This window comes from Emericellopsis cladophorae (assembly GCF_022114955.1).
Source record: "Emericellopsis cladophorae strain MUM 19.33 chromosome Unknown NODE_46_length_184447_cov_119_232918, whole genome shotgun sequence".
NCBI lineage: Eukaryota > Fungi > Ascomycota > Sordariomycetes > Hypocreales > Bionectriaceae > Emericellopsis > Emericellopsis cladophorae.
The window spans coordinates 86,869-113,133 of NW_026250971.1; the positions used below are offsets into that span (position 1 = coordinate 86,869).

General features: G+C 53.4%; 9 protein-coding genes across 9 annotated transcripts; 6 read left to right on the forward strand and 3 right to left on the reverse strand.

Annotated features, from left to right (window-relative positions):
• Positions 1–27: 27 nt before the first annotated feature.
• Positions 28–1,483, forward strand: J7T54_001889 (uncharacterized protein; the record flags this gene model as incomplete). The annotated part of the gene is made up of 3 exons (XM_051508584.1): positions 28–241; positions 300–717; positions 1,066–1,483. 3 exons carry the CDS (start codon positions 28–30, stop codon positions 1,481–1,483), a joined length of 1,050 nt encoding a protein of 349 aa, XP_051360329.1.
• A 4,627-nt stretch (positions 1,484–6,110) lies between these two features.
• On the reverse strand, positions 6,111–7,253 carry J7T54_001890 (putative peptidase-like protein; the record flags this gene model as incomplete). Its single annotated transcript, XM_051508585.1, has 2 exons — positions 6,111–6,706; positions 6,758–7,253. 2 exons carry the CDS (start codon positions 7,251–7,253, stop codon positions 6,111–6,113), a joined length of 1,092 nt encoding a protein of 363 aa, XP_051360330.1.
• Positions 7,254–7,748: 495 nt separating this feature from the next.
• On the reverse strand, positions 7,749–12,160 carry J7T54_001891 (uncharacterized protein; the record flags this gene model as incomplete). Its single annotated transcript, XM_051508588.1, has 2 exons — positions 7,749–12,018; positions 12,075–12,160. 2 exons carry the CDS (start codon positions 12,158–12,160, stop codon positions 7,749–7,751), a joined length of 4,356 nt encoding a protein of 1,451 aa, XP_051360331.1.
• A 2,071-nt stretch (positions 12,161–14,231) lies between these two features.
• Positions 14,232–16,555, forward strand: J7T54_001892 (uncharacterized protein; the record flags this gene model as incomplete). Its single annotated transcript, XM_051508589.1, has 4 exons — positions 14,232–14,245; positions 14,308–15,000; positions 15,222–15,701; positions 15,757–16,555. The coding sequence occupies 4 exons, from the start codon at positions 14,232–14,234 to the stop codon at positions 16,553–16,555; spliced, it is 1,986 nt and encodes a 661-aa protein (XP_051360332.1).
• A 534-nt stretch (positions 16,556–17,089) lies between these two features.
• On the reverse strand, positions 17,090–18,496 carry J7T54_001893 (RING protein; the record flags this gene model as incomplete). Its single annotated transcript, XM_051508590.1, has 4 exons — positions 17,090–17,610; positions 17,785–17,909; positions 18,026–18,056; positions 18,472–18,496. The coding sequence occupies 4 exons, from the start codon at positions 18,494–18,496 to the stop codon at positions 17,090–17,092; spliced, it is 702 nt and encodes a 233-aa protein (XP_051360333.1).
• A 136-nt stretch (positions 18,497–18,632) lies between these two features.
• Positions 18,633–20,750, forward strand: J7T54_001894 (Fimbrin; the record flags this gene model as incomplete). Its single annotated transcript, XM_051508591.1, has 4 exons — positions 18,633–18,655; positions 18,727–18,937; positions 18,990–20,667; positions 20,719–20,750. 4 exons carry the CDS (start codon positions 18,633–18,635, stop codon positions 20,748–20,750), a joined length of 1,944 nt encoding a protein of 647 aa, XP_051360334.1.
• A 454-nt stretch (positions 20,751–21,204) lies between these two features.
• Positions 21,205–22,473, forward strand: J7T54_001895 (uncharacterized protein; the record flags this gene model as incomplete). The annotated part of the gene is made up of 7 exons (XM_051508592.1): positions 21,205–21,287; positions 21,380–21,565; positions 21,737–21,793; positions 21,845–21,944; positions 21,996–22,231; positions 22,286–22,371; positions 22,424–22,473. The coding sequence occupies 7 exons, from the start codon at positions 21,205–21,207 to the stop codon at positions 22,471–22,473; spliced, it is 798 nt and encodes a 265-aa protein (XP_051360335.1).
• A 1,149-nt stretch (positions 22,474–23,622) lies between these two features.
• On the forward strand, positions 23,623–24,842 carry J7T54_001896 (uncharacterized protein; the record flags this gene model as incomplete). The annotated part of the gene is made up of 5 exons (XM_051508593.1): positions 23,623–23,631; positions 23,688–24,026; positions 24,080–24,355; positions 24,407–24,543; positions 24,602–24,842. The coding sequence occupies 5 exons, from the start codon at positions 23,623–23,625 to the stop codon at positions 24,840–24,842; spliced, it is 1,002 nt and encodes a 333-aa protein (XP_051360336.1).
• Positions 24,843–25,344: 502 nt separating this feature from the next.
• Positions 25,345–26,196, forward strand: J7T54_001897 (Rpl18; the record flags this gene model as incomplete). Its single annotated transcript, XM_051508594.1, has 4 exons — positions 25,345–25,348; positions 25,526–25,630; positions 25,696–26,060; positions 26,119–26,196. 4 exons carry the CDS (start codon positions 25,345–25,347, stop codon positions 26,194–26,196), a joined length of 552 nt encoding a protein of 183 aa, XP_051360337.1.
• Positions 26,197–26,265: the final 69 nt, after the last annotated feature.

Here is a 26,265-nt window from a genome sequence, read left to right on the forward strand (position 1 = left end):
CCCACTTCGCTATTACTCCAACCATCGATGGCGTCGCGCCGCATCGTGAGTGCGCCTGTGCGGACCTTGGAGAGCTCCAACAACGATGCGGCATTGATTGAGACACTCTGCGTGCATCCTGATGTGCGCATCGTGTCGTTCGTAGCAGCTGTCGATGCGCTACCACCGAGCCCAGCCATAGCCCGCGAACAAGCTGGAACACTGGCTTCGACCTCCCGGCTGCAGAGGACAATTGCTGTTGGTGAGTTGCACTTTGAATCTAATACAGGAGGAACAACAAATTGCTAACTATGACTCAGGCTCGTGTCGCATTTACAAGGCGCCTGGCTCGGTCGCATTTATCAGCTGTGGCGCCGCCTTGCAACCGATACTTCCCAAGAGCCAGTGTTGGGCGATCGACGAGCACGACTGCACTTTCGCACTTCAAATTCGCCGGCCGACTTTTTGGAGGATCGAACTACCTTCCACCACTGAAATCGACCTTGAACGAGCGAAAACATTCAGAGAAACACTAAGCAAGATTTTGCAGTTTGAGAGGACGCCTTGCCCCTTTCAAAGAGGCTTTACGATCGAGCTCCCTGAAGAACCGGATGAACCTGTCAAGAAGATACCATGGACACCGAAGCGAAACGGCAACGATTATCGGCCGGTCACAGCCGGTGCGGCATTGGGTGGGAACCCTGACTGGACGCCTCCCGACGCGGACCTGGCGTTGCGGTACGCTCGCAGACCATCCGAGCAAGGCCATCGCACAGTATCATTGGATGTTTTCGCAAGGGAAGCGAGATCTGGGTTTCCGGGAACACCAACCCCGGTAGCCAAGAGTGAGCCGGACCAGCCCGACGAAAGCGTTGGTGGCACCGCGACACCGTGCAGTACGCTCAGTTCCAACACATCTCACAGCGACGCAGTAGACTCACACGAAACCGAGGAATCCCCTACCTTGCACGATAAAAATCCCATTGCGGGGTTGATACGCGACTTCGACGTTATTAGTCGGGGCAGGGATACGAGCCATCCAATTTTGTCACGAGAAGGCTGCGAGATACTTGCCCGCCAGTGCAGCAGCTCCCCGAAGAGCGAAGAAACACACACCAAGAGACCTGGCCGGCGCCGGAGATCAAGTAGCTTTTCACAGGCATCGTTTGCGACTCCTGGAGAGGCCTGCTTCACACCCACAAAGGTGAATGCCTGCGGTCAGGACCAGGATCCGCCGGATGATACGAGGAATCTATGCCGGTCTCCATCTGTTGACTTTAGCAACCCTGCAAAGCTCTCTGTAGGACCGGATCTACCCAAGACGATCTTCACCAAGACGTTTGGTGCCCTCATCGCACCACCTACATACCTTATCACGCTCATGCTGCGGATAGCTGCCCAGCTTAGTCCACCGCCGCAGACCACACAGAGTACGCATGGTTCGAGCCGATATATGCACATGCCCGGACAATGGGATGATTTCGGCGACGAGCTTAGCGAGTAAGACCTTTGGGGATAGGTGGGTGTACGTATAGAACAGAGGAACAGCTGTGGGAAGGCAGCCAGCGTGGCCATTTGACTTGGGTCGCTGTAGTGAATAGCCATACTAATTACATACTCTGCGTACTTACCAGAGATTGGATGAATGAATGAAATACCTGTACCTATTGGCGAAACCCGATGCTTGACTTCACAGTACACGTAGGATGAGGCCGACGTCCTCTCGGGCTCTCACAACCAGGCCCACATACCAAGGGTCGTAGCTTTAGCCTTTTGGCTCAAAAGGTGGCTGAAGCTCGTTTCTCAATATCCTTGGATCTAAATATGGTATTCGAAGCGTTGAAGGAGGCTTGGCCTGTCAAGTGAACACCCCTGCAACAGATGCAATGACAGGGGCCGAAACGCCTACCCTACCCAGTCCGTGTATCATGTGAACAAGTAATGCGGAGTACAGTACTAAAGTAGTAGTGACGCTGAGTTTATTACTGTTTCAAGTTGTTTCTAGTAGTGAATCGTTCGCCTCCCACGAGGTAGTGTTATAGTCTGACGAGTTACTTGTAGGCTGTTGGGCTATGAGACTGTGAGACTGCCTTAGTGTGAAGTCAAGGTCCCAACTTCACGCCAGAAGATGTTACAACAAATGACCGAAGCAAACCTACGAGCGACTCTGCACTGCGGAGTATCTGTAAGCACGCACCCCTGGAGGATTGCTGGTTGGTGAGCTGACTAGCGTGATTACGGTCAGCCTCGCTTGTCATGCCCCAGTCAATGCGACCTGTCCTTAAACAAAAAGATCAGTGATTTACATAGACAGCATAGATACATAGTTCTCCAGTCCATTTGGTGTTCCCACATCAGGGGCCGTTCTACAAACTTGAGAACAAGGCGACCAACGAACAAGATACGACACCTTCCACATAAGTTTCAGCTGGCGCAGCGTGGCGAAAGCTCAACGACGCCAACAATTCCCCACCTCGAAACGACGACGTCAAGCGATCAGATTCAGAGCCGTAACTCGCTTGCTTGCAGTGATAGAGCGCAGTAACAAGAGAGTCGTTGATACATTCTCTCGCGAGGATTATCTGTTCCCGCCACTACCAGACCCTTCAAACAACTCACCTCAGCCCCGTCGCGATCCGTAGCGAACAACCTCACCGCAACAGAGTTGCAGCGTCAACGTCCGCGAGGCGGATTGTCACGGCTTGTCCGACAGACAGCGGACCATCAGCCAACATGGCAGAGCGATCAGGCATGTACTTCCACTTGGAAATGGGCGTCTCTTGGCGGCCCAGAAAGCATCAGGGCCAGTCGAGCCATCAATTGACCCTGATGTCCAAGAGCGCGCGGGAGCGCGCGAACAATGTCCCCCAACACTGGGTCCCTGAGAACGCCAATTATCCAGTGCATGGCACACAAACGCAGCGTCCGTACTTGATTCAACAAAACTCGTACGATCACAACGGGCAGCCCTATACGCAGCAACGGTGGCAACACCAGCAGCCTGCGGGATCTCACACCCAATGGCCGCATCCAACATGGCAAACACACGCGCAAGCAGCGCAGCCAGCAATCCAATATCACCCTCCACCAGGGTTGCCGTCGGGGATCGAGCAGGAGCATCAGCGACCTTTGCGACCTCATTCACCTACCGAGTCTCCCCGCGGACGCAACCGGTCTGCGCCGCCTCCCATGAGTGCAGGCTCGTGGAATGCTGAGCCTGAGCCAATGATGGCTACAGCTCTGCCCCAAAGAACTACCATTCCAGCGCCTTCGACACATTTACCACCTACACCTACACCGGCGCAGTACCGCCTTGGTCACGACGACATGCCCTGGTCGCCTTCGCCTTTCCCCATGGGTCGCTCAGATGATGGTAGCAGCGAACAGTCCCGCGACCTGAACGACACACAGAACCCGGCCACAGCTGTTCCTTCGGTTCCGCCGAAACATGCAGATGATCGGGTACGGGGGCGCACCAGAGAGATGCAGTCACTGGCAACAGCAATGATGACCGTGGATAATGGCTTTGAAGATCAATGGTGGTATCAAGGCGAGCGCCTCGTCAATATTGCGGGAGATTTGATTTCACCAGCAGAAGTGGCCCAGCGGTACGGGCCTGATACGAACAGAGCCTGGCAACCCACCGCTCCAGGCATGGCCGGATCAGGCGACAGATCTGTCGACGGGCAGATATCTGCATCCCCCAGCCTGGCCGATGTTGTATCGCCTGTGAGCGACTTTTCAAGTCCTAGAAGAGGACCTGGATCACCTGGTCCTATCAAGCGGTCCGTGACTACGACATCCGACGAGATGTTTATACGTTGAAAGGAGTTTCAAACAATCCCTTTCGCCACCTCATGGACACAGAATCATGAAACATCCCACAGCGCAGAAAAACGGGCCGGCGGTTGACTCTGATTTGTTGCGTATATACGCAACATAATTTAACTTGGTGCGAGCTTGGAGGATCGACGCCCGCGCGAAATCTCAAGTCAACCTTAGGTACTCATCCAACGTCAAACTTGAGTGCGGGGTATCCAGGGTCACCATGGCGTGCGTCGTACAGCACGCCAGTGGCCAATTTTCTGGCGAGGACCGTCGTTGACCAGGAACCGAATGGGATCGCGCGAGAAACCCGTTTGGCTTACGGATAAATCGAGAAAAGGCTCAGGCATCGTCGCAGAGCTAGCCGAGCTTCCACGCGAGTAGAATCACTCACTTGTGCCTCAAGGAAGAAACTACTCGCGGGAGAGCAGTACTATGCTCCGAGACTCGACTGGGTCCGCCTGCTGCCTAAAGAACCGCTACCTGCCAACTTGGGTCATTGCTCAGCTATCGCGACTTGCAGCGGCACAAGAGGAGTGTACATACCACACGGAGCACATCTTGTGAACTGACAAATCACTCGCCATTTTTTCCCATCTCTCTCAATATGAAAAAAACCTTTGCTCATTATCGTCCGCCTTACTGAGGATTCTCTTGCCTTTCTTACATGTTTTCGCCGTCAAAGGGGCCTCGATGCTTCGCATCCAATCTACCAGACCACTGGAGTACGACGGCCAACTATCTCATGATCCCTCACTTTGGTCGAATCCTATTTCTGATGGGTGGCATTCCGATCCCGATGGTATTAAGTTCGGTGATAAATACTGGGTCTACGCCACGCTCTCCATCTCCCTCAACGAACAGACAGACTTCGATGCATTCTCAAGCCAGAACCTCAACTCATGGACGAAGCACACCCAGGTCTCTTCTACGAATGGTTCCGAATGGGCCGAGTCTTCATTTCGGGCACCATGCGTGGTCGACAGAGATGACTTATATTACCTATACTACACGGCCAACAATCCAGTCGCCAACGATGACAAGGCTGGTACTGGTGTAGCTGTGGCTTCGACCCCTGGCGGGCCGTTCATTGACCTATCAACAAACCCATTGTTGGCAAGAGAATCAATCAAGGCAACCCCATGGATCCGCAGGTTTTCGTCGACGAGAATGGCACATACTACCTGGTATCGGGTGGCACGCGTGCCTCCATCGCACCGCTGAGCGCCGATATGGCGAGCTTGGAGTTGAGTGGCGATTTCCCACAGCCTAGGGAGATCATTTCAGATCAAGGCTTCACCCGAAGGCGCGTTCGTGCTCAAGCCTGATGGCCTCTACTACTTCATGTGGTCTGCAGGCGGATACGGTACGCCTGAATATCGCGTTGCCTACGCCATATCCAGATCCCTTTTCGGACCCTTCGATCGAGTGGGCTTGGTCCTCCGGAAGGATGATGTGGCAGATGGCCCTGGGCACCATTCTGTCTTTAAGGACGATGATGACCACCAGTATTACGTTGTGTACCACAGGCGTATCATCGGGGACAACGTCGCAGATCATCTCGTTATCGCCGTGGACCGAGTGCATTTCGCTCGCAATGGGACAATCAAGGTGGTACAGATGTCATAGTAGCGAAGATTATGCATACCTCTGGCATAGAACCAGACAATCGAAGTGCCGTGGTTGCTGTGAGCCACATCCAGTCCAGCCCAACTCAACGTGTCTCCCGCCAACCATATGCCAGGTCAGAACCTAGTTTGGCAGCTATTACCCCATCAGTGGCGAGCATTCTCCACGGTCCACCCCTTGAGCTTTTTGAACCCTTCTGTCGAGAGGGGCCGTCCCATTTCTTGCCGTTCTTGAAGGGCAGATATTCCTATCGGAGTCTCTACTAGTCTCCTCTGCAGGATGCTCAAGAGAAAACGCGGCTGATGCATGTCTGTGGAATACCAGCCAGCAGGGTATGCAGTAATAGACTGATGTGACGAGTAAAACCCCTCCTGGGCCTTGACTCATTAGTGGCCTGTCCTGGCTTGGTCCTCATGAAGGCTCATGAAGCCCCATCGAGGAACAGCACTCCAAAGGAATGCGCGCGAACATGTACCCGTGTCATTATGCCGTCGGCCCGTTACGAACTTTGACGCCGTGACGTGGGTTATCACTCCTCACGTTGCATACAGACTGGGCGGGCACAATGGTCGGGAACCAGACCCCAGTTTTGATGTCGTTCTCAAGCTTCCCCTTAGCCACTCAGGGGTCCATGGTACCTTTGCATAACTGCGAAAAGAAGCCTAGGATCCTGAGTCTTAGGCGCTGTTTTTGAAAAACTGAGTGATCTTCTGAGTCCCTCTCTGTGGCTTCACTTTATTAGGACTCCTGGAGTTGTTGTTGACCGCACTGATCGTCTTAGAGGTCGTCAAGTCATCGCGATTTGACCGCATGGTCTTTTGAGCTGGCGCCGTCTGCAGTTCGTCTTCAGAAGCTTTCCTTTTCACACCACCATGTTCTGATGCGTGTTCATGCTTCTGCTCCTCACTTGGCCCCTCCTTGTTTCCTGAGACTGCTGACATTCCTTGGTCCCCCGATTTCTTGGATGCATTGCCAAAAAAGTTGGCAATATTTGACTTGTTTTCCTTTGAATCAAGGGGGATGACAAAGCTCGGGGAGTTGTTGCCAACCTTCCCTACATCCTTGTTGACGGGATAGATCTCAAGATCACCGCGATAAGGCTTCAGTATCGACTGCAAGTCCTTGCTCCACTCGCTCTTCTCAGGATCAAGCCATGCTCTCAAGTGGTCCGAACCAGGATCAAGTACGACAGGCATGCGGTCGTGAATGAACCGCATTTGCTTGTTCGCGTCTGTGGTGATGATGGTGTAAGTGTATGTCTTCTCATGGGTGTCTGTTCGTCCAGATTAGCACTGGAATGACAAGTTCTGCACGGGAACTATACCCTCATACTCTACACAATCCCACAAGCCCGCAAAACACATCAGCTGCCCATCCCGCCGCTTGATATAATGCGGTAATTTGTTCTTGGGGCCCGTCTTCAACCACTCGAAGAATCCCTCGGCGATGACAATGCATCGTTTCCGAGCCTTCATGCTTGACCACATGCCGCCGGGAGTACTGAGGGAGTCATCACGGCAGTTGATGGCTTTCATGATCGTGCCGTAGTCAGGGTTGCGTTTTGTCCAGAAAGGTACCAAGCCCCATTTCATCGACTGGAGCTTGTAGGTAGCTTCCATCGTCTCAGTCGCCCTTGGTTGCTCGGCCCCAGCTGTGCGTGTGGTGCCGCGGTGATGACGAGAGCCAGCGCCTCTGTCGGAAGTGTCGGCTCTGTACACAAGACCATGGTAGCCCGGTGCGAAGTTGAAGGTCCTCCGAGGAGCATCGTCTCCCTCATCATCAGGTGCGTCCGCTACGGGCATGTCCTGCTCCACGAGCATGCGCCGTACTTGCGATGGTGACTACCTCAATGTCAGCCTTTCTCTCCTTTCATGGCCTGTACCAGGTATCTTCCCAGTGCTTACCAAGTTGAGAGCATATCTACCACACATCTTCAGTGGGCGACTTGCAGATCGGGAAAGCTGCCGAATGGTGATCGAGGTGATCGAGGTAATCGAAGTAATCGATTGGTGACATGCTGCCTACATGTACATGTACCTTACCTGGAGATTCAACGGCTGGTCGTTCGATCACGTGCATGGCGTCATCCATCGCGGCATCACTACTTACACGTATTCTGCGACTCTTCAACACATCATATTCCAGTTATACGAAGTAATCATATGCTCTTCCATGGCAGGTAACGGAATGGGTAGAACATCCCGGGTATATATATTGCACAATTCGTTTCTAACGGATATGCCATGCCAAGTGCCGCTACAGGAAACACCAAGCGAAAATACAGCATGCCTAAACTCCATCCCTTCGTGCCATGTTCACACTCGTAGTCGGCTCTGCTTCTTGGCTGCCGCCTCGGACGCCCAAGAATCCTCAAAGACGGTGGGCTTCCGTGACAAGCGACTGGGCTGGATGCCCAGGCGACGGACAACTTGGAACGCACCAGTGCCAACCTTCATCGTCTGCCCCATGATGATACATTCGCTCACTCCCTCAATCTGGTCCGTCTTCATGCCAGCCGCAGCCTCAAACAAATGGTCGGGCGTCTTCTCGAAAGAAGCCAGTTGCAGGACACTGTCTCTCATCTTTGACAAGCCGAAACGTGTAATGCCAAGCACCTCGCCTTTGTATGTCATGACATCTGCCAAAAGTTGCATGTGTCGAGGATCAATATTCATGTCTCCCATGACCTCCCCAATCTCAAAAGCAATGGTCGAACGTGCGGCCTCGATTCCAAGAATTTCGCGACACTCCATAACATTATTGGATTTTGTCTTGACACCAATCACACCCTCCGTGGTCATACAAGCGCGAAGGCCATATCCTTCTACGAGGACGGTGTTTGTGCCCTTCTCCGAGGTCTGGATGATGGCACGCGTGGCCTCGGGGTATCCAGAAATGGGAACCGAGGGCAGCGCACGTCGCAAAAAGTTAGCTCTGAGGAGCATGTCGCCCTCATCAGCAGCCGACTTGGTTTTGGTGACGCGCTTTGGCGCCATGGTACTGGCGTCCCGGACGCGGATGCTGATACGGCTGCCCTCGTCGGGATCGTACAAAATACTCAAGTCGCTCCTCTGGACCTTCAACTTGCGTTGCTTGCAGATTGCCTCGGCGATATCATGGACGCCAATGCCCAGCTGCATTTCCGACAACGCCGCGTTGTCGATACGCAAGACGACGTTGCCTTCTTCGGTGCGCCACTCGTCCTCCACGTACTTGATAACGTCTTCGACATATGTCTTCTCAATGCGGCCCTTGACGACCCTGGCCGCGGCGATTTCACTGTCATTCTCCAGCGGACAGGTGATGACAGGTGTACTGATGGTCTTTGATGCGTTGATAATTTCCTTGATACGGGGTACACCTTGCGTAATACTCATGCCGGCAACACCAGCAAAATGGAACGTCTTCAGGGTCATTTGGGTACCAGGTTCACCGATGGACTGAGCGCCAACTGCGCCAACCGCATGGCCAGGTTCGACGTGTGCCTTCTTGTACTTCTCGAGGCAAAGGCGGATGAAGAGTTTCAAGGTGGTTCTTGACACCTTTGCCGTCCTCTCGCAGTGAGCTAAAGCAACGGGGTTGTCCGTCTCGTCGCCCTCAATGCCAGCCAACTTTCGGACCTTTTCCAACTTTGCTGCCATGGCCTCAACGTGATTCTCAATGTCTCGCAAGAAGTTTCGGGCACTCTCGTGCTCGTCAACTGCGTAGTCACTGGAGTCTTCGTATGGTAGGTCCTCGTTGCGAAGTAGGCCGCGTCTAGGGAAGCGCTTGCGTTCGTTCTCCAACATGGAGTCACAGAATTCCCTGATCTCGGTAGGGCTCAACGACCGCTCAGTATTGTCCCAAGTGACGGCTTCAGCGTGCGTCCATGTACGTTTGAAATGCACCGGCTCTGCACTCCCTTCCATATCGACGGGGTCGAGCTTGTCGGCTCCGAATTGGAATTGGACAATGCCGCCTCCAGAAGTACGAACAGTATCATCGTACTGCGTTGAGAGATCCTCCAAGGATTTCATCAAGCGACGAGACATGTAGCCAGTTTCAGCGGTTTTGACGGCGGTATCGACCAGGCCTTCACGACCAGAGATGGCGTGGAACAAAAACTCGGTGGGAAAAAGCCCAGTGTAGAAACTGTTCTTGACGAAACCTTTGGAAGGAGGCTGGCGCGCATTTTTGTGGAAATGAGGTAGGGTTCGATCTTGGAAACCATCAGCGACACGAGAGCCGCCAATAATCTGCTGTCCTACGACCGCGACCATCTGAGCAACGTTAATGTCTGAACCCTTTGAGCCAGACTTGGCCATGATGAGGGGAGCATTGTTGCGACTCAGGTTGTCGACGCAGTACGAACCGGCCTGCTGCCGAACTTTGCTGAGAATACCAGAGATGGCGTTCTCGAGGGTCTGTTCCATATTACATCCAGGAGCTTTCTCGAGCTCGTTCTTCTTAAAGCGCTCGATCAGATCGTCGCACTGCCTGTAGGCCACCTCAACAAGCTTTTCTTTCTCGACATTGAGACTCGCTGTTGGGAAAACATCACCAACGCCGATGGAGAAGCCGCGGTTTGTAAGTGTTCTTGCGCACAGCTTTGCCAGTCTGTTCATAGCCTGTGCGGCAGCCTCAGGTCCGAAATCTCGCATCATGACATAAAAGACGGAGTCTTTTTTGCCCTCACCGACAGTTGACTTGTCCATGCGGCCACACATGACTTCGGAGTTTCGCACCACCAGCCATCCATCATTGGGATCCATGTCCGGGTGTACACCAGGTCGTGCTTTGTAGGCACGGCATTTGGCATCAAAGTTGATCATGACGGGAGACTCTTTGTTGGGCCGGATGAGAATATTGAAAATCTGTTTGCCAGTCCAGAGCGCTTGCGGCGCAATGATTGCTGGAGGTGGTAGATCCAGGTGCGTTTTCCCGTCAAGCATGTGATTGCAAATGTACGTAAAGGTCTTGCGATCGAAAAAGCGGTCTTTGCTGCTGAGCAGAAAGGCCGCTGTAATGAAATCTTGTGTCGCTGCAATGATCGGCTCGCCATTCTTCGGGGTCGCAAGGTTGTTTTTGACTCCCATGAGGTTGATAGCCTCCGCGCGCGCTTCTTCCGTCTGCGGAACGTGCAGGTTCATCTCATCTCCATCGAAATCGGCATTGTATGGACTGCAAACACACTCGTTGAGGCGGAACGTTCTCCATGGGCGCACCTTGACCAAATGGCTCATGATACTCAATTTGTGAAGTGAGGGCTGACGATTGAATAGCACCACGTCACCATCTTCCAGATGCCGCTCGACCACGTCCCCGGCTGTCAGGGCTTTGGCCATGCTGTCTCGATCACCAAACTTCAGGGACCATTTGTGATCCGCGTTGCCTCCTTTAAGCACTTGTTGCGCACCAGGCCACACATTCGGGCCATTCCTAACGCACTGCCTCAACTTCTCCAGGTTGTGACGATTTACGCGTTCCGGATAGGTCAGATTCTTCGCAACCAGTTGGGGCACGGCTACCTGGTCGATGCCGAGGTTCGGATCAGGGGAGATGACGGTACGGCCTGAGAAATCCACACGTTTGCCGGAAAGATTACCGCGGAAACGGCCCTGTTTCCCCTTCAGCCTCTGACAAAACCCGCGAGTGGTCTTGCCAAACCCGGGCTGCTGAAGACCTGGCACGTCACTGTTGACATACAACGCAATTTGCGTCTGAAGGTATTCCCACTGTTCCATAATGGTCTGTACCGGAGAGCCCTTTTGCAAAGCAGAGCGGATCATGCCGCTGACCCACACAATATCAGCCAGCTTCGTGGTCAGGTCGTCTTCATTGCTTGCGTTATCCTGGGCCACGGATGGTCGGATACAGATCGGCGGGGCAGGTAGGAACTGCCAGATGAACATTTCTGGGCGGCCCTCGGCAGGATCCAGACCCAGAAGCTCACAGTCAGTTGGACTGATCATTTTGAAGAGATTGAGAACGCGCAGTGGGTTCAAATCTTCCATGGCCTTGCGGAGATGTTTATCTATTTCAGGGTTGCCTTGACGAGCATCACGGAAGGAATTGTCGAACTTGATCTTGCTCGCCGGCGGGACTTTCTTTGCGGAAGTTGACTTGTTGTATGCCACAAACTTGTCGTGGGTAAGCTTCAGCACGCCGACTTTGCGGATCTGCCCGTTCACCGACCCGCAATATGGGCAGGTCTTCACTTTGCGGCACTGTTCGTTGATGCGTTTGCAGATCTGGGTGCGCCGCAAGTTGTCCAGGTACGGCCGTCGGAGCTCTTTCAAGAAAGCCCGCCTGTCAGGTTCTTCAAGCAGGACTCGGCCACAGTCCTTACAGATCTCCTGCAAGATCGACATGATGAAACGCAGGTACCCGACGTGGAAGGCCGGAAGAGGCAGTCTCACATGGCCAAAATGGCCAGTGCAGTTGTTCAGCGGTTCCAGACAGGTTGAGCATTTTCCCTGTTTGCTTGAAGTGCCGAGGCGCGGGTCGAGTGGTCCGTGGCGGTACGGTGCACGGTTATTCTCAATATCATAGAGCAATCGGTCGGAGACTTCCAATACAGCCTGGTTGGCAATGTCTTGATTGGACCTTCACCTTTGTTAGCCTGCGTGTTCCCGCGATGATGTGGCGGCAGGGTGACTCACTGGATCCCGAATTTGATGCCTTTGAAATGCTTAGGCAGCTTGTCGACAAGCTGTTGCTTGACGATGGTGTCGACAACGGTCGCCATTGTGTGATGTTGCGCTCGGCACGAAGCCGCGTCAATCCGAAAGCTTCTGGAGTATGGCTAGGGCGCGCTGGCTCGATCTGCGAGCTGTTGCTGCAGCGGCAGGTTCACGAGGGTTGGAGACGGGTCGATGGGTCGCGTCAGATCATAAGCGGCGGCCAACTTCAAGTCTCTGATTTCGAGCAGTAAAAAACATGGCCAAACGGAGTCGTGATGGTCCGAGATTGTATTGCGGCGACTTGGTGGCTGGCGTCGTGGATAATGCTCGCGGAGCAAAGTCCCGAGTTTAGAGTTCTTCTCAAAATTTCGCGAAATGCGAAGACTCCCAGACCAGGTTGGACGGTGCCACTGGAAAAGAGGCGGGGCAGTCTTGCGACCCCAAGACCCATCTCGTGCCCCACCATGCTATTCACTGCATTGGTAGCATGTACTATTACTAGCTACTACTACGTAGTTCTTTAGCTAAGACGTATACCTCCGTGAATGTACATCTGAAATCGATGATTTTACTGGTAGTATCACCTGTAATCCTTTTACCGCGAGTGTTTACCACTTGTATTGCATCATGTCCGACAGGCGGCTACACGATGGCCGATGCCAAAAGACTTCGTTGTTATTGGCAACACCGAGCTGCTTCATCTTTCAGTCCGTGCAGACTAACCAGTTCTAAATTACCTAACCAAGACTATACCTTGGGTATATCCATGGAGAGTATTGAAATACACTCCGTTTGCGAGATTCTTCCGGTCCAGTCCGTTGTCGACAACATTGCGAGTATCTATAGGGTAAGCTAGACCGGCAGCTACATCTGTATCCGTACTAGTAGTACCTTGCAGTGTCCGAACCGCACGCGCAGCTTGATGTCATGCGCGCAGACAGCAGATACCGCGTCACATGCTTCCCGTCAGAATACATGTATCTGTCGACGTGGGTTTTCAGAACCTTGAACTTGGTATCGCTAATTCACCTCTAATGCGAACCTTCTTCATATACAGGTAAACGTATTAGATCAATCCACCAATAACGACTTGACACGTGCTCAACGCTGTCCTCCATTCGCGGTTATTCCTGACATAGAGACTTACTTACCTGCGGGTTTTCGCTCAACGCCGGCCTATCCCCTCACACGCTATCAAGTTGGCATCCCTCATAGTGAGCCAACAGCCGCGGGCCATTCGCTCGACTCTCAATTGCACTCGTTTGCATGCGGCCAGGTATCAGATCTCGGGCGGATGGCAGGCTCGCCTAAGACCAAAGATGGCATCTCAAGTGGGGGACCAGAAAGCGGAAAAGTCCTATTTGACAACTGCGGTCGAGTCAATAAACCCATGGGGCGGGAAGCGAGACTCATCCCCGGCTCCGGAGGCGAGCAAGAAAGCAGACAAAAAACAGACGTCAGAACCAGCCCCTGAGGGCCCTGGTGATCACAGCATTACCCATCTGTACGGGCAAAGCTTTCGCACATATCCTGCAGACTGCCCCCCGCTCAAAGTTCAGTGGTATCATGCTATCGATGTAGGTCTCTACAGCCGTCCTTGTGAACACTGGGTAGCATGCTCACTTAACTCCCAACCAGGTACCAAAACGCAAAGGCGTCTCTGTGAAAGAGCGGCAGAAGCCTGTGACAAGTGAAAAGCCGGTCCAGAAACCGAAAAAGTTCTCGGCTTTCTCAACATCTGATTCCAGGGCGATTGAGTCGAGATATCAGCAGCTGCTTGAGGCCATTGAAAGCCCGACTAAAGCGCCACCTAGGGAGATTTCGCAGTCTGTGCCAGTAAACGAGGATTTCTTGTTCGATGTGGTCATTGACCAGCGCGAGCTTTCACCTGTCTATTGGCTTGGTCCGGTTTACGAAGGTACATTTTTGGCCCACCTGGAGGACAGCTTGAACGTTGTTAACATCTAGCAAAGTGAGAAGGGGTACCTGGTTCTTCCAGGAAGGGACCAGCCTGCGTCCGTGCGAAGAGAACCTCGCAGCACAGCTTGAGGAGGTCAGGCCCAACAACCTACTTGTGATTATACAGGAATTGTTCAACATAGCTAACCTGCGCTAGGGCTATTTGAAAACAAAACCATGGAAAAGTCCAGGTTCGTTTCACAGAAGAGTGTTCGTTCCAAGGCAAATGCTGACCAGCTACAGCGCGGTCCAGAAGTCAGTCAGTGGCCAAGTCAGTCACACCAAAGCAGTCTCGGGATAACATCAAAGCTGTTGCTGGCAAGGACGTAACGCCCAACCCTCCAGAAACCGTGGGACAGAGTACTGGAAACCAGCCGCAATCTTACCGCCTATTCGGCTCTTACATGAATAGCTTTGTTACTTATCAAGACGGCAATACAGCTTGGCTATCGACCGATACCATGTTGTCCTGGGTCACATCCTCAATGTACGAACGGTTCTCAGGGGGAGGGTACATGAGCGGCATCAAGCTCGTTCGCGGCTACACAGAGCCTTCCAAGCCTAAAGAAAGCGAGCTTCAGGATAAGGACAAGTCCAAGGCCCCCGTCTCCGCCACCGCCGAGGATGTACCGGGGCTGGATCATCGGCAACAGAAACTCCTGAATCGTCGCTCCGCACCACCTTCGACAAAAGCTGTGGTTCAAAACCAGGAGGCTGATCCCGAGCCAGCGAAACCAACAGCCATAGAGGGCCGCGGGACCAGGCTGCAGAGGCAGCTGTCATCCCTAATGGACGGTGGCAATCCCATCGAGACCGAGGAGCAAATGCAAGAACGTCAAGAGCAGGAGATGCGGGATTATCATACCCAAGCAGGAGAGAGCCAGAAGCGAGATGTTGACCATTTGATCCTCGTCACCCATGGTATTGGTCAACAACTAGGGCTACGGTGAGTAAACCCCTCTCTCCCAAATGACAAATCTAACAACTTCAAAGCATGGAAAGCATTAATTTTGTGCAAGATGTCAATGTACTAAGGAAGACATTAAAGTCGACATATGCCAGTTCAGATGACTTGAAAGCACTCAACTCAGAACTCAATGCAGAGCTTGGGAACTGTCGTGTCCAAGTTCTTCCCGTTTGCTGGAGACATTTGCTGGACTTCCCAAGGCAACGAGAGAAGAAAGAAGAGCACGATCTGGGCGACGTTGATGATTTGGAAGACAACTATCCTTCTCTTGAGGACATCACCATCGAAGGTGTCGCATTTGCTCGGTCTCTCATCTCCGACCTAGCTTTGGATGTTCTACTGTACCAGAGCTCATACAGAGAGCAAATTGCTTCCATCGTCTTACAAGAATGCAATCGCATCCACAGGCTCTACTGCGACAGAAATCCTGGCTTCAAAGGCAAAGTTCACCTGATGGGGCACTCTTTGGGGTCAGCAATCCTATTCGACTTGCTCTGTCGGCAGAAAGATCCCAAGGCCGATCATTCAAAAGCCAACCCCTTGCGCTTCTGGCCTGGGAAACAGCAATCGGATATGACCCACTTGACAGCCAAAGAGCGGCGCCTCGCTATGGAGTTTGAAGTAGATGATTTCTACTGTCTAGGATCACCTATCGGGTTGTTTGAGATGTTGGAGGGCAGGTAAGGCGTCTCTTGCTGGGTTGCTCCGATCTGAGTCTTACTGAATCATTCACAGAACAATAGCTGCTCGCCAAGCTCCGAAACCACAAGCGTCCGATGATGTGTTGCAGCGGGAGCTTGAAGAGGTTGATTTCGCCACCCGATCCATGGGAAACGCTGCCGAAGGCATCCCACATCAAACGTTGTCGCCAACGCAGGTTTCATCGCCAAAAGCTCGACAAGTCTTCAACATTTTTCATCCTTCCGATCCCATTAGCTACAGACTGGAGCCTCTTATTTCGCCGGCCATGCGTTCTTTAAAACCACAAGGTCTGCCCTACACGAAAAAGGGAATCTTTAATGCTGCGAACGAGGGCTTGACTGGTATTGGCGCAAAGGTAGGCCAGAGTGTCAGCGGCCTTTGGTCAAGTCTCAGTGCCGGCATTGCGAGCAACATGCTCAACCGGAGCCTCGGCCTTACCAGTGAAGAGGTGGCCCAGATGACGGACCACACCCAGTCAGCTGCGAGACAGTCTGCATCTTCCAAGTCGACAGATGCCGCCAGCAAAGCTCTCGCAGACGAATCCAGGATTGGAGAGCGAACAGATGAACGCAAGAAACAGCTGGCGGACTCAGCCACATCAAGCGGCAAGGGTATCGCTGGTGGTAACGATCCGACATTAATCGACGACGAGCTTGAGACACTGTACTCGCAATTTCAGAAGCGTGGACCCGAGACTCTATCGAAGGATGATGCTGATGGCGGGCTTGGCGGCCCTGACGGCACGCGCAAAGCAAAGAAGATGCGTGCCGAAGAAGCCAAAGTGAGAGCTCTCAACAGGAATGGTCGGGTAGACTACAGCATTCAGGAGTGAGTATCCGTTTGTGCTGATTTGAGGCATGTAAAGCTAATCGCGATGATGTAGGAGTGTTCTTGACTTCAATCCCATCAACACCATAGCCTCTCATATGGGTTACTGGTCGGACGTCGACGTGAACCATTTCATTCTATCCCAATTGCTATCCAGCCGTTCTGGCCCTGGAAACACGGAAGCAAGCCAACCGACAAAGATAAAATGATAGAGGGGGACATTTTGAGACCAGAGATATCTACTTGGATATGGGCAACAATATATTATCATTTATCCATAGAGCACAGACTTTCCGCAGAAAGTACTGCGTCACCTGGGCTGCCGTCTAACCGAATGGTGCGGCTAGACTTCCGCAGACCGGAGCTCAACGCCTGGGTGACCCCAGTTGACAGTGAACATCGCACTTGCTCTAGTTGGCTTCTTCTTCTCCCTTCCACCCCCTCTGTGAAGCCTGGCATGTACTTCGGTTGGAAGGCAGATTTCGTTTTCTTCAATGTCGACTGCAGTTGAGCTCCAGTGAAGCTAGTGGCTCGAGTGTTACGCTCCTGGACTCAGCAATCCTGACACGAGTAAAGGGGCGAGGGGTCCAGACGTCCGTTGCGCGTACTGTTCCGCCGTAAGGCCGTTGCTGTCATGCAACAGCCGAATGTCGCCAGTCTGCGCAGTCAGTCGGCTCAATCCAAACCTTTCAGCCGTTTGACGGGCAACGTCTGGGAACGCTTCAGGGGGTGCTGTGGAGGAGAGCCACAAGAGTAGCATGGCAACGTCGACCTGGGCGTTTTCCACCGCGATGTGAAGGCTGCTCTTTTGCCCCGATAGAGGGTCTTGATATTGAAGGATCGACGTTGCACTCGCAATTTCGTCCTCGTCCTCATCAAGTGCAGCGAGGAGCTCGACCATGCCTTCAATATCACCCTCAGCGCACATGACCTGGAACGCCCTGGCAGGCCGAGCTTCGGGTTGGTTAAGCAGGTACGCCTCTTCTGTGATCGCAGGGAGGATGTCCAAGTTGGGTTGCAAGCCACCCTCGTTGGTGTATCTGGCAAAGACTGATGCCCCTGGTGATGCGAAGAACGGATTTGTTGACGAGGCGCCTGCGTTATTCGACGGCAGACTGGTCCCGCAGCTTGGACATTGTAGTGAGACTGCTACGGTTGCAGATTCATCGAGCAAACATTGCCTGTCATCTAGCTCAGCGATTTTGACTTGGAATTGGTTCGCTGTGATCTCACCAGTGGAAATGACAGCCACATTGCAATTCAAGATCGTCCGGGACGGTTTGTTCGTTGCCATCGTCCTCTTCAGCAATTTGGAACACCAGAGGATCTTCGCAAGCTTGACAAATAGCCATTTCGTCCTAGACGAAAACCCCATTGTCAGTTCACTGCTGCGATCTCCTTGTTGCACAGAGTCTGGGCTAGGCTAGAGCTTGTGTGAAAGCGATTGGGGCCTAATTTGCGTAAAGAGACTCACGTTTTCGAGGCGATGTAGCTGTCAGTAGTGCCTATACAATGAACCAAGTACGCGCCCCAAGCATTGACAGACGCGTAATCAAATTTTTCAATAGCCCGACTTCCCAAATCTAACAGGGCTCAAAATGGATGCCTGGAACGTTAACAGTGAATGGGAGAATTTCCTGATCCCAATCGGGCTCGAGCCCATGCACGACTGCGCCCCTCCAAAGCGTCATCGCATAACAAGAAGTACCCACTATGTCCTTCCCGGTTGTTAGGCACCCTACTCAAATACCGTAGAAGCGTCTGTAGCAAAGCTTGCTCGCGCTAACAAGGGTACCTACCTACCTGTCGCAAAGGCAAGCAGAGAGCCCCGCCCCCGCTAAAGAATTGACTCCCGAAGCTGCTGACTAGAGGCTCTGACGAGAGGACGACGACGTAATTAGCCCGGGTCAACCGACGTACTTGCGCCTTGCTCCATTCTCGACATTGTATTCTGGCCTTCAACCTCCCCTCACTGGAACTCCTAGCAATATTTGGTCCGTTGCTTCTGCCACGCCCCAGCCGCACATCGTTCGACAAGAGTATATCCATCGCTTGCGCGCATAACGCGACCTATCGCAGCCATGAACGTCCTGAAGCTTCAAAAGTACGCATTGCGCTCATCATTGCGCGCGAACCCCCCGAGCAAGCTTGGTGACTGACTTGGCGATCCAACAGGAAATTTCCACAGCTCCCACAGAACGAGATCTTTGGTCTTTCCGATGCCTTCCAGCGTTTGGATGTCGACGACAAGGGGTACTTGGACGAAGCTACCGCGATCAAGGCCACGCAGCAGAGCGAGAATCAACCCTACGATGTCGTCCGTCAAGCTTTGAAAGAAGTAGAACTCGACTCTTCCCGACGCGTAGAGCTTGAAGATTACGTTGGGGTCAGTAAGGCCTTTGCGCCTGGCATGGGCTTGCATTGCTAATGTTTTGCAGCTTGTCGCCAAACTGCGCGACAATGCGTCTGGCCCGAAAGCTGCTGCTGCTGCTCCCACCCCCGCCAGCGGTGGTGTCGTTTCTCAGCGCACAGGCGGTGGTCACGCTTCAAAAGGCAGCGTCAGCGGGAAGATTCAGGTGCAAGGATCCAATGCCAACATCACCCACACGATCAACGAGGATGAGCGTACCGAATTCACGCGGCACATCAATGCGGTCCTTGCCGGCGATCCCGACCTTGGCTCTCGGCTCCCTTTCCCTACAGATACCTTCGAGATGTTCGACGACTGCAAGGACGGCCTCGTACTGGCTAAGCTCATCAATGACAGCGTACCTGACACAATCGATGAGCGTGTCCTGAACATGGCGGGCAGGAAGATCAAATCTCTCAATGCCTTCCACATGACGGAGAACAACAACATTGTGATTGAGTCTGCCAAGGGTATCGGCTGCTCTGTTGTCAACATTGGTGCTGGAGACATCATCGAAGTGAGGGAGCATCTCATTCTGGGATTGATTTGGCAAATCATTCGCCGTGGGTTGTTGGGAAAGATTGATATCAAGCTGCATCCCGAGTTGTATCGCCTTCTGGACGAGGATGAGACCTTGGAGCAGTTCCTCCGTCTGCCCCCAGAGCAGATTCTGCTGCGCTGGTTCAACTATCATCTCAAGGCGGCGAACTGGTCACGGAGAGTGAACAACTTCTCAAGCGATGTCAAGGATGGCGAGAACTACGCAGTTCTCTTGGCACAGATCGGTCCTGAGTATGGCGTGACTCGTGCTCCACTACAGACCCAGGATTTGCACCAAAGGGCCGAGGAGGTTCTGCAGGAGGCTGACAAGCTTAGCTGCCGCAAGTTCTTGACCCCCAAGTCACTCGTCGCAGGCAACCCCAAGCTCAACCTGGCTTTCGTTGCCAACTTGTTCAACAATCATCCGGCACTTGACCCAATCACCGAGGAGGAGAAGCTTGAAGTCGAGGACTTTGACGCTGAGGGTGAGCGAGAAGCTCGAGTATTCACTCTGTGGCTCAACAGTCTCGACGTTCAGCCTGCTGTCGTTTCCTTCTTCGACGATCTTCGCGATGGCACTATCTTGATGCAAGCCTACGACAAGGTGATCAAGGGCTCCGTCAACTGGCGACACGTGAACAAGAAGCCCGCCCACGGCGGCGAGATCTCAAGGTTCAAGGCTGTGGAGAACACAAATTACGCCATCGAGCTGGGCAAGCAGAATGGGTTTTCGCTGGTTGGCATCCAGGGGGCTGATATCACCGATGGTCAGAAGATGCTTACTTTGGGCCTGGTGTGGCAGCTCATGCGAAAGGACATCACCCTTACTCTGTCGTCGTTGGCGCAGAAGCTCGGAAAGAGGGAGATTACCGACGCGGAGATGGTGCGATGGGCGAATGACATGGTCAAGAAGGGTGGACGCGACTCGGCCATTCGGTCGTTCAAGGATCCTGCAGTCGGCTCAGGTATTTTCCTCCTGGACGTCCTGAACGGCATGAAGAGTAGCTACGTTGATTATGACCTCGTCACCCCCGGGCACACGGATGACGATGCGTACATGAACGCGAAGCTTAGCATCAGTATCGCCCGTAAACTTGGGGCTACCATCTGGCTCGTCCCGGAAGACATTTGCCAGGTCCGCAGTCGCTTGATTACGACATTTATCGGTGAGTACTATTTCCATTTATTTGGCGTGCAGCTACTCACATTCCACGCAGGTTCGCTCATGGCAACGCACGAGAAGATGTAGGCTCTCGTGTGAATCTGCCGTACAGAACGACGGTCGATTTGTGGGGCGCAGAGGCTGAATGGCTTCTTTTATTTCAGAAAAACAAATAGGGCTGTAAATATGCTACTCCTCTGAAATCAAATATTCTCTATCCAACGATTCCTTGCTGCTCTACTCCGTATCCCAGCTACCAACCTCGCAAGTATCCTCTGGATTGCAGCGCTAAGCCCAAAGTAGAGGCTTCGTCATTACGTCAGCATGAATCCCGGGCAAAGATTCTTTCAGCCCTCCGGAGCCACCAAGCACTGACGCAGTCGTGAATGACCTGCACCTCAACTTTGACGACTGTAACTCACGCTTTGCGACGACACATCTATCACCACCAGCCCTCAGGTTGACGCGCGCTGCCTCACCGAGAACTGAGCTACCTTTTGATCTTGAAACCCCTTCTACTGCTCCTTTCTTTCAATTCACCATGTCGCGAGGTGGTCAGACGCTGTACGTCACTGGCTTCAGCCAGGGCACCCGCGCTCGCGACCTGGCCTACGAGTTCGAACGGTATGTCAACTACGTCCACGTCCACGCCGTCCACGCACACGTACACGTTCGCCCTCGTCCACGTCGTCGTCGTACCTCTCGGTTCCTTCCAGCCCTGCCTTTCGAGAAAGTGGCGCCGTCGAGGCGTCCTTGATCAATCGCTCATCGCCACACCTCTCTGCCGTTCCCATCGTCCTCCCCGTTGCCGCCATCGTTACCCTCCGCTACGCCCGCGATCGATCGCCGTTCGGTGTGCTCGACGATTCGGTTTGCATTCTTGTCTCCGATCGCTACGTTAGGTGGGCGCGTTGCGAGCTGCGCGTCACGAGTTTTCGCGTTGTCTCAACCGGCAACTTGAATCGTACATTTTCGTGGGGTTCGTGCTTGCTACAAGATGCGGCATCGTGCCACTTACTATAGAAGTTACGTGGACTGTAATTTGCGATCGATACTGACGTCTTTGCTCGCAGTTATGGCCGTCTCGTCCGTTGTGACATCCCTGCACCACGGTCTGCGTCCAGCCGTCTGTAAGTGTCTCCACTGAGGCTGGTCGTTGCCAATGCTGACAGGGCTTTTAGCTTCGCTTTTGTCGAGTATGAGGACCGCCGAGACGCTGATGATGCATATTATGAGATGCATAACAAGCGCATTGGTCGGGACGACATCTTGAAGATAGAGGTTCGTTACTCAAGGCCTCGCTTGCATGATGGGGTGACTAACTGCTCACAGTGGGCTCGTACACCTCCTTCCGCCTCTTGGCGCTTTGAGTCTGGCCGTGATCGTGATCGCCGCGGTGGTGGTAGCACTGGTGGCCGCTCGCCTCGTCGTGGCCGTTCTCCTTCGCCTCGCCGCAGTACTCGGGACTACTCCCCCCCTCCTCGCAAGGAAGATCGTCGCGATCGCGACCGCGATTACGACCGAGATGATCGTCGAGACCGTGACCGCTCCCGCAGCCCTGTTCCTCGGTACGTGCTGGCCTAGTCCCACTTGCGCCTCCAGTAATGCTAATATTTCTAAAGTGATCGCGACCGCGACCGCGACATGAAAGACGACAGAGATGACCGTGATCGTCGCGAGAACGGCGCTAACGGCGATGACCGCAAGCGTGAGTATACGCGCTTCCAAAGTTGCAGCTCCTGCTAATATATTTCCAACAGCTGCTGATAGTCCAGCCCCCGCTCACGACGACCTCGACGTGGCCGAGTAAAACCTCCGTGTTTGACATCTTGAGATGCCACTCGATGTATGTTTCACCGAGCTCTGCGCACCAGTGTCTTGCTCTGTACTTGATTTTCTTTTGTTTCTGCCAATTGTCCTCTGGAGTAGGTGCTTCCGGGTTACAATGCGTACGTAGTAGGTCAACAATGCCAGCGCCTTTTGATATAGGCCCCCAAAAAGGAACGCGAAGTAATAATGATGAGTCGGTCGAAATTACAGGTTCCAAAGCAACGGCCAGGCTACAAGTTGTACATTAAACAGATAGTGTGAAATCAGACTGAAATCTCGCGTCACTTGGACCGAAAGAACCAGAGCTCAGGTTTTGCTGGCTGATGATCAGCATGGAACTGCGAGGTCAATTCCTAGACATAAACCACTGTGCACCACAGGGAAATATGGTGTTGGTGTCGGGATGCGCCGGCGCGTTGAAGCCGAAGGACCGGGCCATTGGCCGCCGGGCCATCATACAAATACACTTTCGCTGGCTTCGGGAAACGGTTTGGGAGTACAGCCTGTTTAAACTCCTATCTTGTACTTTCTGGTCTTAGCATAGACAGACCTGCATGTCGCGTTTCTGACTCTGTGTAGCTTGGAGTCGAATTTGTTCGCTTCACGCAAGGTAAGCCGACGACCTTCGCCGACGAATCCCCGAAGAGAAAATCCCCGGTTGTCACCTGCCCGAGACAACGACACGAGACGCGCCCAGGGACGCTGTCACGGACCGCTTCAACAATCTCTATGCTGTGTCGCGTGCTCACGGCACGACAAGCATGATAAAGACGACATTCGCCCTGCACTGTTGCGGTACGGACTTATACTCGTATCACCAGCGGCCCCCTGTCGACACTTGACGCCGATCTTCGTGAAGAACCAGAACCGCGAAGATACGAATAGACCCCGCGACGACGACTCGCCGGTACTTCGAGGCCAGAATAACAGATTATCTTGTGCTGGCTCTGATTGACTAGAGATCTTCCCGTTGGGAGTTCAGCCCTACAGCGAATTCTGCGTGCTCATCGGCATTGTTGGCTTCTTTGGGGGAAAGGCCTTGATTACCATTTGCCTTCCACTCAATACCACACTTCTGGCAAACCCATACCGTGCAGTCTGTCCATTGGGCAGCGCTTGAAGAGGCAGCATGTCGACGGTGAGCTGAATGGGTATCCTGACATGGAAGAGCACGAGGCTAACATGTTCACACAGTCAAACTCTATTACAACGAAGGCGCCGGCGCCCGGCGCCCCTCCTCTCACTATGCGATTCCAAGAATCGATATCACAGCCGGTCGTTGCGGCGTTCTGGGCTGGCGGCGTCGCTGGTGCCGTCTCCCGGACCGTCGTGTCGCCCCTGGAACGACTCAAGATCCTCATGCAGATACAGAGTACTGGGCGAGAGGCCTATAAACTGTCCGTGGGACAGGCGTTGGCGAAGATGTGGAAGGAAGAGGGCTGGAGGGGCTTCATGGCTGGCAATGGCACCAATTGCATCCGCATCGTCCCGTACTCTGCGGTACAATTTAGCAGCTACAATTTTTACAAGAGGGTAAGCATTCGGATCCTGTCGCTTCCAACGAGCTCTTACTGATTGCGTCTCAGAACATCTTCGAATCATCACCTGGTGCGGACCTGGCGCCGCTGACCCGACTCGTCTGCGGTGGTGCCGCTGGTGTGACGTCCGTCTTCTTCACTTATCCCCTCGACATCGTTCGGACGCGCTTGTCAATCCAGTCTGCCAGTTTCACTGAGCTAGGCGAGAAACCGCAAAAGCTGCCAGGCATGTGGGCTACTCTGGTGAGGATGTACAAGACGGAAGGCGGCGTGTCTGCTCTGTACCGCGGCATCATACCTACAGTCGCAGGTGTAGCACCTTACGTATGTCCGAGTATTTTCCCTTCATCGATTGCGGACACTAATGCGAGCTAGGTTGGCTTGAATTTCATGGTGTACGAGTCGATCCGCAAGCACCTGACGTATGAAGGAGAAGAGAACCCAGGTGCTATGAGAAAACTGCTCGCGGGTGCGATCTCTGGTGCCGTGGCGCAAACCTGCACATATCCCTTGTAAGCATGAACTTGAAAATGTGGTATTACGGGAGCAAATGACTAATGTGTCAACTAGCGACGTACTGCGACGACGGTTCCAGATCAACACCATGTCCGGCATGGGCTACCAATACAAAGGCGTCGCGGACGCGATCAGGGTCATTGTGGCCCAGGAAGGAATCAAGGGCCTCTACAAGGGCATCGTGCCCAATCTCCTGAAAGTGGCACCGAGTATGGCCTCGAGCTGGCTGAGCTTCGAGATGACCCGAGATTTCCTGCTGGATCTGAAACCAGTGGCGGATTCGAGTTCCTTATAGTAAAGGCTTGGAGAAAGCGCAGAGAGACGGCATCACGGCGTATCTCATAGGGGTTCTCACATGTTCCATACAGATTTCAGACTCGGGCGTTTGTTCGTGGTGCATACGTTGTGCTCGCCTGACTACGGCTGAGACAATTACATAGATAATTCTGGGGGTTCAAATCAAAGCAGGCATTGTTAGAAAAGCTAGATTCACGAGGCAATGGTCGACTGACAGATTGCCTAGGTAGTATCTTGAGGACAGCCAATCGCAGTGACATGAATGGCATGCCGCTTCAGAGTCGGTCCGAGATATGTCTTTCTGCTTGCTTAGTCATTATTGTGCCCTAAGTCAGGGCACACCGTTTTGATTTTCTGCCCCACTACCAGCCCGGTGGGTCCAGCTGCGAGAGTTTGGTGGAGGGCAGCAGACCATCGAAATTTCCCTTCGAACTCGTCCGCGCACTCGTCTCTACTAACCACCAGCAACCCATCGCCAAAGCCAGCGACCAACCGCCGCAATGGGTACGTGAAAACATTCCTCTCAGCCGCCCGTGTGCGAGTGGGAAAGTTGAGTCCTCGAGAGAGGCTCTTCTTTTTTCCTGCGAATGGAGCGCCGTCCGCAATTCAGTTTGCGTGACTTGAGCTGCCCAATTTGAGCATACCACTGAACCCAAGGCTGACGATGGTTTCACTGAATAGGTATCGATCTCGACCGCCACCACGTCAAGGGCACGCACCGCAAGGCACCCAAGAGCGACAATGTCTACCTCAAGCTCCTCGTGAAGCTCTACCGCTTCTTGGCTCGTAAGTCGACCACGATTCGACACGAGACGCCTCCGCCAATGCTAACCACACGATCCTCGCAATAGGCCGTACCGACTCTGCCTTCAACAAGGTCGTCCTGCGCCGCCTGTTTATGTCCAAGATCAACCGTCCCCCGGTCTCTCTGTCCCGCATCGTTTCCAACATCAGCGAGGACGAGAAGCGCACCGTTGTTGTTGTGGGCACCATCACCGACGACAACCGTCTCCTCAAGTTCCCCAAGGTCACCGTGGCTGCTCTGCGCTTCACCGCCACCGCCCGTGCCCGCATCCTGGCCGCCGGTGGTGAGGCCATCACCCTCGACCAGCTGGCCCTCCGTGCCCCGACTGGTGCCAACACCCTGATCCTCCGTGGTCCCAAGAACGCCCGTGAGGCCGTCCGCCACTTCGGCTTCGGTCCCCACAGCCACAAGGTTCGTACCTCTGTTGTCCGGCCAGTGATGTCAGCATGGTTACTTACAAATTCTACAGAAGCCTTACGTCCAGTCCAAGGGCCGCAAGTTCGAGCGTGCCCGTGGTCGCAGAAGGTCGCGCGGTTTCAAGGTCTAAGCGACCTGCGAACGGTGCTCAAGGGGTTGATCAGGAAATCCATGCTAGTCGATGGGGTCATGATACCGA